This window comes from Mangifera indica, chromosome 13, assembly GCF_011075055.1.
Source record: "Mangifera indica cultivar Alphonso chromosome 13, CATAS_Mindica_2.1, whole genome shotgun sequence".
Taxonomy (NCBI): domain Eukaryota; kingdom Viridiplantae; phylum Streptophyta; class Magnoliopsida; order Sapindales; family Anacardiaceae; genus Mangifera; species Mangifera indica.
The window spans coordinates 532,723-548,889 of NC_058149.1; the positions used below are offsets into that span (position 1 = coordinate 532,723).

At 33.6% G+C, this 16,167-nt stretch overlaps 2 protein-coding genes and 1 pseudogene across 2 annotated transcripts; 1 reads left to right on the forward strand and 2 right to left on the reverse strand.

Annotated features, from left to right (window-relative positions):
* The first annotated feature begins 95 nt into the window (after nucleotides 1–95).
* On the forward strand, nucleotides 96–1,161 carry LOC123194902 (annotated as a pseudogene).
* Nucleotides 1,162–2,820: 1,659 nt separating this feature from the next.
* On the reverse strand, nucleotides 2,821–7,880 carry LOC123194903 (probable LRR receptor-like serine/threonine-protein kinase At1g53420). The gene is made up of 7 exons (XM_044608407.1): nucleotides 6,782–7,880; nucleotides 6,107–6,241; nucleotides 5,831–6,018; nucleotides 4,588–4,798; nucleotides 4,269–4,506; nucleotides 3,599–3,653; nucleotides 2,821–3,114 (listed from the first exon to the last, which is right to left on the reverse strand). Exons 1-7 carry the CDS (start codon nucleotides 7,878–7,880, stop codon nucleotides 2,821–2,823), a joined length of 2,220 nt encoding a protein of 739 aa, XP_044464342.1.
* Nucleotides 7,881–11,563: 3,683 nt separating this feature from the next.
* On the reverse strand, nucleotides 11,564–15,168 carry LOC123194356 (DCN1-like protein 4). The gene is made up of 10 exons (XM_044607538.1): nucleotides 15,016–15,168; nucleotides 13,963–14,032; nucleotides 13,530–13,604; nucleotides 13,398–13,434; nucleotides 13,110–13,193; nucleotides 12,911–12,974; nucleotides 12,716–12,822; nucleotides 12,497–12,562; nucleotides 11,887–12,021; nucleotides 11,564–11,779 (listed from the first exon to the last, which is right to left on the reverse strand). Exons 1-9 carry the CDS (start codon nucleotides 15,092–15,094, stop codon nucleotides 11,929–11,931), a joined length of 675 nt encoding a protein of 224 aa, XP_044463473.1. The 5' UTR covers nucleotides 15,095–15,168; the 3' UTR covers nucleotides 11,564–11,779; nucleotides 11,887–11,928.
* Nucleotides 15,169–16,167: the final 999 nt, after the last annotated feature.

Below are 16,167 nucleotides of genomic sequence, written 5' to 3' on the forward strand. Positions count from 1 at the left end.
AGAAACCAATTGGATTCGGAGTTAAAAAATTAATGTATTACTATAAATTGGTGCTTCAAAAAAAAAAAAATCAACAAGTTTTTCCAAATCTCAGTATGGCTCCTAAAACTTTTCTTTATTCATTTCCCTTGTTTCAGTTCCATTTCCCAGCCGGACAAGATGCTGTGAGAGCTGGCCACTGGTTTCCAGTTTCCGATATAAGATTCCACTCTCCTTTGCTATGCTTTCACCTATCTCGATCCCAAAACGAACCAAGTCGACAATGCATCATAAAACTAGGCTCAGCTCTCGACCTTCACCCAAACTTTTCAACAGACGGACCCGTCAGTCAAAGCTCTACTGTCGATCCAAGGAGACAGTGCAAACCAGGCAGAATTTGCTTCAATGGCAATCGAATCCCCCTCCCGGAAATCATTTACCGATTCTTCGATAAATCTTGCCAGGCAATACAAATTTCAATGGCCTAGACCTCAACTGCGAGTACCCTCCTCTCAGCTTCTGCAATGGCCAACGTAGCTTTACTCAACGAGTGGAGAGCAGCCATTTGACAACGAATCCACAAGCATCGGCAACACATCATTGCTTCTATCCGCCGCAGTTTTTTGCTCATCCGATTATTACACATTGATAACCTGGTTCAAGCTATAGCAAACAACCTGGATTGGATCAATGCTATGACGTATGACTTCTACGGTCCACTTTGTTCGAGTATTACAGGGCCTCCCGCTGCTTTATACAATCCTGGAAACGATCAATTTAGCGGAAATTAAGGAGTCACAAGGTGGATACAAGCTAGAGTGCCTTCCAGTAAAATTGTGATAGGCCTTCCGTTTTATGGCTACGCTTGGCAGCCTGCTGATGCTAATAACCATTGATTTTTTGCCCCATCAGTTGGGGCGGCTTTGTCTTCAAATGGGTCAGCTAGTTAAAACCAGACTGAGGATTTTATATCGGAAAACAGTGCGACCACCGTGTATAATTCAACTGTGATTTCGAACTATTGTTATTCTGGAACAACTTGGATCGGTTTCAATGATACGGAGAGTATTTCTGCCAAGGTTTCGTATGGAGAATGGACATATTGGTTACTTTGCCTGGCATGTTGCAGCGGATGACCATTGGGTTCTTTCCCAGACAGGTTTGTTCTATTTATTTCAATAAAACTATGGGTATTTGTAATGAATATTGATTTGAATACTAATAATAATATATTATTATATGATTAAAAATTTTTAAATTAAAGATAAACAATACCCAATCATACTGTAATATATTATCATTAATACGAAATTGATACTCATTTAGTTCTTAGTTATATTATGAAAGTTTGTGTTATTGGTGAAATGTAAGCACTAGAAAATATATATTGTGGTCAAAGTAAGGGTGCAAACAAGCCAAGCATGATAATATTTGACTCAAACTTAGCTCAACAACAGATATGTAGAGCTTGAGCTTGAGTTTGTCAAGTTAAGATAGTAAGATATCAACTTGGGCTTGAAAAAGAAACAGTTGACTCAAGTTTGACTTAAAAAATTTTTTCAATCCCACGATTTTAAAAATCTCACATTTAACCCCATAACTTTTATATTTTTCAATTATCTCATATATTCATAGTTAAGAAATAAAATTGTAAGAGTGTAAGTGAGCAAAATTTAAAACTTTTACAAAGTTTATTAATTTTTAATTTGACTCAAGTTATAAGCTTGTAAACTCATTAAGTTGATCAATTTTAAACTTAAACTCTACTCGAGATGAGTTGAATAACGAACTATTTGCAACTCTAAGCCAAAGTGCGTCGTTTAATAATCGAGTGGGAGTCGGAGAATGAAAGGTAAAATTAGAAAGTTGTGCTTTCTATTAGGGGTGCTAAAGTCAATTTCAAATGATAGGATGTAAATGAATATTAAATATTAGAAGAAGAAAAGTATTTCAATACAAATTCTAGAACTTTTATTGGGCTTGGAATGAGTCATAGTTATATCCAAATTAAATCGAATTGAGTATTGTTTAACTCAAATTTAGCTCAATTATATTTATGTGAAACTTGAGTTTGACAAGCTTGACTGTTGTTATGACATTAATTTTTATAAATAAATTATTAGGTATATCAGTTAATTGGTTGTACATATATCTGTTACATTGAAGATTTGTTCACTATGATTATTTGTTCTGATTTGTAATTTTCATTGTAATCAATTTAATCTGGAAAATATGCCAAAGAATCGGCGCATACATAATTATTTTTAAAATCATTTGTTCGGTGTTAGGGGGATACGAGCTTGGATCAAACTCTAAAACTATTTTCAAATGATCTGCTCAATGTCACTGGAGGTAGGGGTGCATTCGAGTTTATCAATATATATTCAAAGTAAATAATATTTTAATAATAGACTAAATTATTAGATGTGATAGATTATATATTCAAAATAGATAATATTTTAATAATAGGTGAGACTATTAAATCATAATATTACATAAATATACTTATATGAACAATATCATGGCAATAAGTGAATTCAACATTATAATTAATTAATTCATTTATTATATATCTATATTTCCTAGTACACTTTAGAAAATGTAGTAGATAGGATTTTATCTGCTTATTACCCTAGCCGAACAAATTAAGTACAACCTTTGGACTAGAACAATCTACTGTGGTACAAGTATGGTGTTATAAAAATGCGGCCAATGAGCACATATATTAAATACATGTCACCTAAAGTTTATATACAAAAGTTGTATTAAAATGTATGTAAAAAGAATGTGTAACATCTTGGTTTAATAGTTCGATTCACTATCAAGATATTTAAACATAATTCATCTAGCTATCATATCAGTCAATGTTACATTGTTAACCGAGCTGGTCCAACAATACTCCAACTGTGGTGTAGCATTCCAAGATGCGGCAGGCCTGTTTGGGATCATAGAATCTGTGGTTTCATTTTTAAGCATGGAGAAAACCTTCAAAATGGATGGTCTATCATTAGGGTTTTCCTGGACACAAAGCAAACCTATTTGCAAGCACCTCATTAATTTACAAGGCGAATCTATATCATCAAGTGATGGATCCATAAACTCCATGCCTTTGCCATCCTTCCACAGCTCATATGCCTGAAATCAAATGATATGTCCAATCTCAGCAATCTTGTAATCCAAACTAAGGAGATGACAACACTTAGAGTATCAAACTATAAATGTTGAAGAAACTAGACTCTCAACTTTTTTTTTTGAAAAAATCAAACTTTTACTATTTCTTATTGAAAGTATCAAACAAATACAATTATAATTGTTTCTTTTGTTTTGTTTAAAAAACAAGGTGATTAGTTTAGTACCCTAAATAGGAAAATTTGAGAGTTTGATTATTTCAATAGAGAAAAACAAAGTTCAACTCTTTTAATAGAATAAAAGTAATAGTTCAATAACTTCAAATGTTGTTATTCTCTAGTTAAGCTGGGAATTATAATTAATATTTTGGTAAGGGTCAATGGAAACTCACATATTGTAGAAGGTTAAATTTTCCATTCATAATGGAAAATAAATTGGAAACTTTTTTCCCACTTATTATTTCTAGGAGTAGAACACCAAAACTATAAACGTCTGATTTGGTAGAGTATATGCCCCTTTTATGGTATTCAGGAGGAAGATAGCCTCTGCATTAAATGATAACAAAACTAGAAATTACTATCTACATAAATGTAAGGTAAGGCAAATTAAAACTTGTGCTTGTGACAATATTAGGGGTGGATCTAATCCAAATCGAATTGAGCTAGAGGCTAGCTCGAGCTCTTTCAAACTGATGAACAATGTGTCATCTAAGGAGTGAACAATGTCACTGTCGATATGAATCATATTACCAGATGGACAAATAAGTTGAGCTATTAGACTGAAGCTCCAATTTGAAATCAACTCATTTGAATCGAGTCGTAAATTTGATCAAACCTAAAAGGCACTCATACTAAAGTGCTCACAAATAGTAAAACAAAATTACACCATATTGGTGTCTCTTTTTGTGGGATAATCCAACCTAAAACAAAACAATTAATGCCCTCATATAAATCTAGTAAATAAGCAATGTAGGAAAAACAATCTAATATTGTCGGCAAGATAAATAATATCATCATATGGACAAATGAGTTGATTTCAAGTTGAGCTATCCAATTGGAGTTTTAACCTAAAATCGACTCATTTAAGCAAAGTCATAAATTCAATCCAGGCCAGCTTAGATAATATCCACCCCTAGCGACATAAAGAGGAAATGTACTTACAATGTTCCCACAATCATTCCTGTGTTTGCTTCAAGATTGTTTTTTGCGAAAATTGTAGCCATACCAAAATCTGAAATTTTAGCATTCATGCTCTCATCTAACAAAATATTACTGGCTTTTAAGTCTCGGTGAATAACAGTAAATCTTGAGTATTCTTGGAGATACAAGAGTCCTTGAGTAACTCCTTCAATGATGTGAACCCTCTTTTTCCAATTCAAAGTATGTTGATTGCAAGGACCTGCATTAATTTAAATATGAACAATCAACATGAAGAAATTTCAGAAGAATTTAAAAAAAATTACTATTGGAAAGCACATACTAAAAAGATAATAATCCAAGCTTTTATTTTTCAAATATTCATAGATCAGCATATGCTCTTCTCTATCAATGCAATAACCCAAAACTCCAACAAGATTTACATGTTGGAGCTTTGCCGTAAGTATAACTTCGTTCTTGAATTCCTTGAATCCTTGTGTTGAGGTTTGTGAAAGTCTCTTCACTGCAATTTCTTGTCCATCTGGTAGTACACCCTAGCAAACACACTAGTAGTCAGTATCTACTATAGGATTCTTTTGTATTTTTTATAGTTTAATTGTTAAGTATTGTATATCGTTTGAGAAATAAGTTAGGTGTGGATACATAACTGTAAGGAAAAACTTTATCTCTTGAGCTAACTTTTGGGTTGACAGATGCGTAATAATAATTCTTTACAGCACCCTTACGAAAATCTCACATTAGCAAAGTATGTGAAAAATGTTACGTATATGAGTATCTCACATCGTTTTAAGATATTAAGACAATAGTGTTTAAATAGTTTGCAAACTGTTAAATTGTCAAAATATGTTTTGGGTTGTAAAACCTAAAAACAAAACCAAAACCAAAACTATTATAAGTTGTATGTTTATAACAGATAATATTTTAACAATAGGTTTGGTATAGAACCACAAATGATTATGCAAACTTCAATGAGTATGTTGAGTAGATAAATCTCACTTTGACAAAGCACGAGAGAAATGTATGTCTATAATAGATAATATCTTAACTATAGGTCTAGTGTAGAACCAAAGATGATTGTGCAAACCTCAATGAGTATGTTGAGTAGACAAATTTCAATTTGGCAAAACACAAAAAAGATGTTAAATATATATGAACATTCAATATCGAATGGGGATGTTCGTATGATTCTAAGTACCCCTTCCCAAATGAGGGAGGTTTCCACTTTACTCCCCCTTCCCCTAGTTAAAGGGAGGTTATTGTGTTTATTGACTAACACGATAGAAATGTTGGATATATAAAAGCATGTCCCCAAATGAGGGGAGGTTTCACCCTTATTCCCTTTCCCCTGCTTAAAGGGAGGTTGTTGGGCTTATTGTGATTGGTGTTAGACAGATGACCTCATGTGTGAAAGACTCAATAGCACTTTTCAATGTCTAACACTAAACCATCAGACTCTTAATTATTTCATAAAACCCAACCTAACCCTGCCATTATACATTTAATGGAAGAGTGAACAGTCCCGAGCACCAAATTTATAAATAGATTGTTTGTTCTATATAATGTACCTTGTAAACAGGTCCATATCCACCTTGTCCAAGCTTATTTTCCATTGAAAAACAATTAGTAGCTGCCTCTATATCTGTCCAAGTATACTCTATTAGATTTGGAACACTGCTACCGAAATCTTCATTAGCTTTCCCTTCCTTTGCTTCATCTTTGGATCTTTTAAACGTGTCCCCAATCTTCCTTATAACTATCAACCAAGATGATTTAAAATAATTGTTTAAAAAAAAAAACCTGAAAAAAATGCTCACTGATTGATCTGAAAATTTGAAACTTACAAGGCAATTTGATCATCTTTCTCCTCCAGCAATAATAGATCATGGACATTTTCCCTAGCAGAAGAATTACAATGGCTGCTGTAGTCAAAACGATAGCCACCAAACGCCTCTTATTCTGTCCGTTCTTTTTACTATCTGAAGAATCAAAGAAGAGCAATACAATTTGTGCAAGTGATGAAATGGTTAAGAAGATTATTGTAACATTCTGGTCTAATAGTTTGTCCCACCACTGTTCAAATGGTCTAATAACTTGGACGCAGTTTGTAATGTGGTTTGCAACCTAAAACCCATTTTGATAACTTAGTAGGTCATAGACTATTAATTAATTTAATCAACTTAGTATGCTTACACATACTTAGCATTTCTCTTGTGTCACTTTCAACATATCATTCTCAAACGATATAAGATGTTTATATATACTCAATATCAAACTTACAAAACTTAACATTTTTATTGAAATTTGCTCTACTACCATTCAAATGGTTCAATAATTCGGTCCACTGTTAAAATATTATCATTTTAGAGATAAATCTGTCACAATTTGTTTTTTGATTTTGTAACCTAGAATGTGAATATTTTGTTATTATTCCCAAACAAGGTGGAATGCTCATACATACCCACATCTCTCCTGGGGTGTTACAATTAGAACAAGTGAAGATGGAATATGCTGATTACCTGCAGCAGCTTCAGAAAGCTCCCAATTCAAGTCATAGGAGACAAGCCACACATAGTAACCACGTAAACCTTTCTCCTTGGCATAAGAAACCTTTCTTCTGATGGCTTCAACGCCATCAAAACCAATCCAATATGTGCCGATTGTGCAGAAATTCACCACATAAGTGTCATTGTACATAACATGTATATTGGAGCCAGATTCCGCAATGTAATTCTTGATCTCCTTGTAGGTCATATACCCACCCGTTGAATTCCTAGCTGGCCCTATTGCTGCTGCACCAATGCCACTATCCTCAGGATTCTTCAGAATCCATGCAAATCCATAGAAAGGCAAACCTAAAACCAGCTTATCAGCTGCTAACCCGCTTTCAATCCATTCCCTTATACCGTTATCCGTATTGGTTGAATTAGTTGGATCGTATAGAGCAGCATGAGCGCCTGTAACATTGCTCAATTCGGGCATGGTGAACCTGGCAGCTACAACATGAACCCAATCCAAATTTTTTTTTATTGAGTCTACGGGGTAGCTTCTTGAAGGTGTCAATGGCGTATAACCAACCGATGCTGTCAAAAAAAGCTGTGACTTTCCTGAGATTGTTGCCTCTAAAGCGATAGCCATTCGCCACTCTTCAAAGAGTACACCCATATTGACCATATCAGAGCCTGATGGCCCCGGATACAAAGACAGGTCCAGGCCCTGGAAGTGATAGTGCCTGGCTATTTTTATCGAGGAATCGATGAAAGATTTCCTGGAAGAAGGGTTGCTTGCCAAGGAAGAAAATGTCGAATTACTTACTCCCTCTCCTCCGATGGACAGGAGTGTAGCGACTGATGGGTTCTTCTGCTTGACCGTTTCCGTGAAGGTTGAGAAAAAATTTTCAGGGAACAGACTGAGCTCGTAGGAGGTTGAATTGACGCCAGCGAAGGCGCAAATAATGTGAGTAAAGAGGGAGGATTTTATTTCAGAAACATGAAGCTCAGACTCATATCGTGAATCATACTTGTAATATCCAGCTCTGATCCAATTTTCCCCGATTGAAGGACTAAATTGTAAAGAAAATAAAACCTGAAGAACAAGAATGATCGTCTTGGATCCCATTGAAGGACTAACTGGTTCAATTCAGAGATGAATAGATAACTTTTATATATATAAAAAGTTTTCTGTTGGATGCTGATGCACGTACTTGGTCTCATTATGGGCGGATTGTACTATAAGCCAGACAAAATATTTGATTTCAAAACTGCAAGCTTCCAGTATTAAAACTAAAAGTAACAATACCTGAAAATATCGAATTATCATATTTTTACAGAATAGAAGTTTATTTTTTCATTAAAGAGATTGAAGAGATTAGCTTTCAGATTTTCCTACTAAAAGTAATAAACTTTCACTATTTTCAATCGAAAGAATCATACTAATGAATAAAATCTAATAGTTTAGTCATTTCAAAAGAAAACTATTAGAGTTCGATTTTTTCAATAGAAAAAATAAAAATGGAAATCGGCCGATTTAATAAATAAAAAATGATAATTTGATAATTACAGATGCTATTATCCTGATAAAAATATTCCTTTGTTCTAGTATAAAGCAACTACAATTACGAAGACAGCAATTTATTTATCCGCCTGACAAAGACTGGTCATAGTAAATCGCCGATTATTCCAATAAGATTTTGTTTCATTCGCAGTTTCTTGATTTTTCATAAACTATAGGACAGCCGTTGACATGTTATCGATTCATTCTAATTTAGTTGTTCCACAAAGTTTCATTCGTAATTTTTGAAAAGGCAGCGTTCTGCCCTATAATCATATTGCAGTTTCATTTTCTTAGCATTAATAGAGAAACCACGAGGTGAAGTGGTGAGTATCCTATAGGAGCAATGTAATATCTATCCACTTTAAGTATATACTTATATGTATTATCACGTTATTGAATATTACTTTATCCTTAATTTAAAATCACTCAATCACATGATAATATATATCAAATATATATTTATTTATATATTTAAAATAAATATATATAATTTTATTAATCTTATACTAGTTGGAAATTAGGTCGAGTGTGGATATATAATTGTGTTGGAAAATCTCACATTTGAACTAGTTTTTGAGTGGGAGAAACCCAACATCACTTTTGGTAGGTCCAACATGCAGTATTAGAACCCAAGGTTTGGAACGACTTCATCCAAATCCACAACATAAGTCCATTTTTCGAAGTTTCAAGCTGGTAATCCAAACGCCCAGTGGAGGGGATGTTGTTTCTTACTCCCAATTGACTTCAGGAGGCTAAAATGAAAGGGAGGTTCCATAGCTTTACTCCTCGGTTGACCTGCACGATTGAGGGGAGGTTGTTGATGGACCAATGACTGATGGGGGAGACATGTTGAGCATCCCACGTTGGTTAAAAATTAGATTGGGTGCTGGTATATAAGTGTAATGGAAAACCTCATCACTTCTAAAGAGAAAAGTGAAAAAATATTGAAAAATATTGACCCTATTGGACATAATCCAATTTTTGATAAATCAGGATAAATGACGCATGTTCTTTCTCTTTAACTATTTACTTTATTAATCTCATACACAATCTCTGGTTGTTTTCTACAATTGGTCCCCTCCCTCCATCTAGTCTTCAATCAAACTGTGTTTCTTGAACTTCCAAGGGTATCTTTTCTTTTTGTTTAATAACTGCAGCAATAATACATTCTTATTTGTTGAGAATCATAACACTACACAACGAAAATGGGATCATGAAAATCCCTAACAGTGCCAACCAGATTGAACCAGCAAAAGCAAAAACTAAATATGATCCTGGAAATGGCAGAAAAATCTATCTGGGTAGTCTAGTGTTATCAGAATTTGCAACACCAGTCGTAACCTTGGCAACATCAAGAGCTCAGGTTTCAGGCTTTTCGTTGGAGTACCACACAAAGTAGCCAATCGCATCGGCAAAAGCAAATCTTGTAATAGCCATTTTCTTGGACATTGGCTGAGGCTTTCACGCCCGTGAAGGACCTCTGATTCATGTTGTGCCATTTGATCTGGTCCTGCCATTTTCAATCTCTTTGAATCTTTTTGTTTCTTGTTTTTGTAACAAGCCGGTACAAATGTAGAGATTTATAACTCAAAACTATTTAATTAGTTTTATCTTCGCATTTCTAAGCAATGTGACATGACTATACATGTCTAGCATCCTCCTATTTTGCCAACATGACATTTACCTAACATGTTACAGTTTTGATGGATAAAAATGTGTTTGCTTCCTAAAATTATCAAACAATTCCTGGTGTCAGGCGTCATTTCAACCAGTAATCCGGATCTCCATCTCGACTTCTTGGTTATGGAGAATAGATAGTGATTGAAAACTCCTGATATTTTTATAAATTTATATTTCAAATTTATGGTAATATCAATATGAACATAAAGATTAGATTTGTGGGTATCAATAGCTAAGGGTTAATTCAAACCGACTCTAAAACTCGAACTTGAGATAAGTTGGCTAAAGAAACCACTGGAAAGCGTCGAAGGAAAAGAAGAAGGGTAGTTGAAGATGAAGAATAAAAATTGGTAAAAAAGAAACCAAAAACTGAAAAATCGTGAAGAAGATGAGAAGTTGTCAGAGAAAACGTATCTCGATGACCACCTAAAGACTCGCTCAAGTTGAGCTGACTCAATTCAAACTCAAGCTGAAATTATCCCAGCTTGAATTCAACTTATTCAAGTTAATATCAAGTTAATCTTGAATCGATTTGATTCGAATTCACCCTTATCACTAGCTTATCCCTTTACATTAGATCAAAATATTAGGTTTCATACTAAATACATGAACTTGAGTATTCATTACTGGATTTCAGCTTTGGTTATATTTGGCTAGTATTGAATAAAAGGAAAAGTTGGAGAGTATGAATTGGTTTATACCTTAATTTCCTCCCATACTTTAATAGATCTTATACAATAAATACAATATGGTTTATAATTTGTTCTGCACATCAAGTAATATATTTGTACTAGAAGTTGTGTCTTTGGGTCATGATATTTCAAGTTAAAAGACTCAGTCCAACCCTGAACTAAATTAGAATTTCTTAGAAAACCCTAAACTTGAACACAACCTAACACAATTTGTTTTGACTCGAAACAACATGTGTTATATGTTTTCCATATATACATGACCTGAAGTGACCAAACCTGACCAGTTTTAACATGAAATGACACTTGCATATGAGTTGTGTTCAGGTTATGAAGGATCAACTCAAACAGGACCCAACTTGCAAACAAGTTTATTCAAACGCAATTCAAATTAAAATTCATATAAAAAATACTCAACTCAGACCCACCTTCTAAAATTTCATGTAACGTCGGGCTAACAGGCTGTAGTGAAAATTGCTAACTCAATATTAGATGTAAACTTTCATTCTGAGAGCATATGTGTGTATTAAACACCCAGAAAGAGATTTAAAAGAAAAGCATAATTTCTAGCATGAAATGTTTTTGACACTTTCAAAACTAGATTGAATGCATGAGTTTGCTAGATAAAAGTGGTTCAAATTTATAGTTAAAAATTTTTCCAAATTGTTCATGACTATTAACAACCATAGCAATTTTCTTCAAGAAAGACTCCATAAATGTATAGTCCAGATACATTTTATGGAAAGAATCACAGAGCAAACCTATCGTAAAACTGGGTGGTTGTTCGTAAATCTGTTGTTCAGTAATAAAAATGGCCATACAATCTCACACAACATAAACACAGAAGCAGGCAGATAAAAAGTAAAACAGAACAAAGAATGTCATAGAATATGTTTTAGCAATTAAAATTGAAAATTTAGTCTGACAGCAAAAACTCAAACTGAAACTGTCTTTTGGACTCGATTTGAACTTAAACAGTTTAATGGAGATATATCAAGAAACAATTGATATATATGTATTGCAGAGAATAGTTAACTGTGCTGTCTCCATGTATTTGTCCATTATAAGTTCAATGGTAAGGGATTCTGCAAAGTGCTGCAGACAACAATTGAAACCAAGTCATTCAGAATTCGGAATCCTTTCTCTTACACTTGTCTAGAAATGTAGACTTCAGAAGTAGTTATTTACGTAGAGGCGGTTACCTTGTGTAAATAAGCAGAGTCAGAATCAGAAGTCGAAACCATCTACTGCTTTTCTCTCAGCCATTCGACAAAACTGTCAAGGATCACAGGCCAAGCTAGAGTTTCATCATAGTTCTCAACATCAGGAAAGCTAACCTGCAAAGAAATATTGAATGGCTTGAATATTGCAAATAACTGGCCTATGACAATTCTCCACCATGAATTTTCTCCCATGTAGAATGCAGTACACATATATTTACGTTGAGAAAGTACATCATGAAAGTGAAAAGTTAACACATACAACTTTGACTATTAAACACAGTTTCTTTCCTGCCATATACAGTCCCGGTGCTTAGAAAAACTTCGGAAAGATGAAATTTAGTTAATAGTTAAAACATAGTTAAAAGAATGATGCCACACGAGAAAAACGTGTTTGCTTTATGTTTTTCAATAATAGGATCCTGGTCACATATATCCTCCTGAAATGGAAATTCATTATTTTGTTTTATTGTTTAAATTTGAGCTACTTAGTGGGCTTGTTAATCCGATCAGGATCTGAAAGGTTCATTGATTAGATCAGCAAACTTAACAAAATTTCCAAAAAGACATATATTGCAAACAATTAGCATACCTCTTGGCAAAAGCGAAGAAAATTCTCCCACTGATCCAAGCTTATCACCTGGTAATCAGTTTGGACCTGAACGAAGATACAAACCCAAGCACAGCGAAAAAGTAGCATTAAAGGAAATATTGAGAAGACAATATGTACTCCACATCAACAAACTTATCAGTAAATCTCAAAAGAATACTGCTCTGGAAAAAGAAATGCGACGTTAGTTTTGCTACCAACCTTTAGATACTCAATGAACGAATCAACCTGGTGAGAGAATTGGGATCTTAGAACAACATTTAGCAATTCACAGGTGGTCTCAATGTCTATAAACTTCTGCCTCTCTTCTGCAGATATCGAAATATAAATTTAAAGAGAGAGTTTTCAGTGAAACCAAAAATGGAAATTCCATGTCAGTTAAAAGAAGTATCTCACCCGTTAAATGGTAGCGGTATGCAAAAGCATGAAAATCCGCAAATTGTGATGGCTCCTTAATAACCTTTACAGGATGCAAAAAGATGAAGTATTGTCACCCAATTGCCCGTTGTTAAGAAGCATAAAATATCACTTACAAAACATGACTGTGAAAGCTATCCAAGTGAGTCAAGAATTTATAAGAAATGAATGAAAATACCCCTTTCTCCAGTTCTGAAACTGCTTTCTTCAGTGAGCAAAAAGTGTCAACCTGTAAGGTTTCAAGGCCATTTTGCCACTCATCCTGACAAAAGTAGGATCAATTGTCACATAGTGAATTAACGAACTCCAAATTGCATGCAAAACATCATACATACATGCATACGTATATACATATATAAGACATTATCTGTAAAGTGATTTATTCTCGTACAATGCCACAAGATCAATAGTAAATATATGATAGTGGCATAAGCCACAAGTTTCTAAAATCACTGCTATGGCTTACCAAGGTAAAATAACCTTGCTTTGCTGCCTTCAATTTCCTGTAATTACAAAAAATCAAAATTACAAGATAAGCCGAAAACTTAATCGGTATGAAGTACAACCAAGCACTGATTCCACATAAGAATAGATATACCAAGCAAACATCAATATCCTGACATCAGTGTGCTCCATTTTCAGATCCTTGCAAAGTGCCATTATTCCATCTGGGCTGCTCATCAAAACATAATATTATGAAAAATTCAGTAATAATATCAAGTATGCAAGAGTGAAAATATCAACTTCATCGACCACCATTTGTGCTCACGTCAACTTTCAGACAGTTGTAACATTTAAATAATTTCTAATAATGCTCATACTAAGGACAGAATTCTTCATTACCATATACACGGATAAAGAGCTTTCCGTATTTTATATAGGGAAACATTAGCCATTTTGGCAGATGAACATGAAACTAACAAGTAACGACAAAAATCATTAATAAGCACACGTGTCACACACAAATGAAAGTAGAAATTGCCTAGCATGATAGCAGTTGATAAATTTGTTTTAGAAATGTAGATACTTACTCAATTACACCATCATTAGCATATCTATTGAACAAGGCTATTTGTTCCCTCTCCTTTGTTTTAGCTTTAGCTAACATGGAAAACAAGCATCATTGGTTAGAACACCAGGCGATGGATGATTAAACAGATTAACATAAAACTTTTACTCAACTTCTAGCAAATTCTACCAGCAAACTAATCATAACTACTTATACATAGAAACTAATTTTTTGTCGTATCATTGATTTTAATTTCCCTTTGGATTATGTTTAAATCACATTAACTTCCATATAAGAATTTGCATAATAATATTACAAGGTGACACTACTAATATGAAAAAACTCCTACATTACACATACCTCGCTAAATTTATATCTAATAAAAACATGACACGTGTACTTTTTTCCCAAATCATTGGCCTCGCCAAGTGCCTCATTTGTCTACTATAAAACCTACTAAGTGGGATGAACTCAATCTCAAAACCAACCGGAAAACCCCAGATCTGAAGATCCAAAACCCTCTTAGTTAAATCGAAACTATGAACTCTGTAACTCTCTAATTATTGCAATAAAATTAATGGATAAAAATTAACAACAACAGCAATAAGATCTAATTATTTCCACTTCTAAGCAATAACAAACATGAAGAGAATCAATCACAAAATTTTAAAACTTTCCCCGCTATTTAACAAACAATTTTCATCTGAAAACTGTCCATGAATAAACAAAACGCTACAAGTTTCAAGTCATCTCCTAAAAGTTTCAATCTTTGTTTTTTCCTTTAACTAGAAGTTTCAATTATTTGTCTCCTTTCTAACATTCTTCTCTTTTCCCGCTCTTTCTAGGCAACCAAACAAAGAGTACGAATTTTTTCAGCACGCAATTCATTCCTGCTTTACAATAACAAAACCCGAACGATTTTTTTACATTGACTCTCTACTCAACGACAAGTTATAAAATTAATAGAAGATTCAATATTTCATCCATTTTTCCCGTTCCCGCGCTCTCTAGGCAAACAAACATGAAAGCCAAGAATTTTCTGAAGATCAAAAAGTTCAAAAAAAAAAAAAGGTACCAGAACGAGGGTCAGAGGATGATTTGGCACGTGAAGGGCTAGGTGGGGCCGCAGCTTTTCTCTTGCTAGAAGGAGGCATTGTGGTGGTTGAAAGAATATATCTTAGTTGAAAAATCTTGGAGATGAAAAACCACAACCGCTGGATCCGATTACCAAAAAATCCCAGTTTGACTAACAGTTGACAGACATTTGACAGTGAGAGGGGGCCCTGTCTTTAAAGGCTTATGCATGCAAGCTTATCTTCCTCTTTCATACGTACACAGTTTCCTCACAAGCTCTTATTGGTCTCCTTGCCTGTTTATTATGGTAAGTTTACCTGTTACCGGTAAAAATTACCTACTATGAGTACCAATTACTAAAATTTTCGTAATCTTATCTAAATTAGGGCGTAAAGTTTAATAAATTAACTATTTTATTAAAAAAATCCTTATAATTTTTTTCCAAATGCAATGTCTAGACAAGGTCTAAATAATAATGATAGACATAAAAAAAGTTGCATAAGTTAACACCATCGAACTAACGTGCATCATTAACTATTGGGCTTGTCGAATAGATATTAATGTTTTGGATTGACACATTTTGGTTAAAACCCCAAAGTAAAAGTAGTAAAACTTTAGGTAAAAATAGCACTTGATGCGGATATTATGCTTAAATAATTTTTATGATTTAAAATAGAAGACTTGATTTGGATTGAATCCAATTAAGATAAAGTTTAAAATCGATTTGAATATAAAAGAGTTAATTCAAAATTAAAGAATTGATATTTAAATCCAACTAAGTAAAAAATAATTTAATTTTATAATTAATCTATCCCAATATAAATTTTATTTGTTTATGGAAAGGACTTTAATTTGTTGCTTAAACAATTCAATTAATGCGTACCTAAAATGAAATATTGGCTTGTGGGTCTTAAGCACACTATACCTACCAACTTTAAGCACAAACGTCACTTATGTCTTAACATCATTTGTAGGTAAGGCCAAAAAGCTTGTTCCCACCTAAGGTTTAGTGTAAACTTAAATTCACACCTATTAATTTTTTAAAGTTTAAACACTCATTCATCTATTAAATTTGACTGTTACTATCAAGGGTAAAATTGTTGTTTAGCTAAAAATATTTTTAAAAAACTAAAATTTTATTACATTTCCTCTT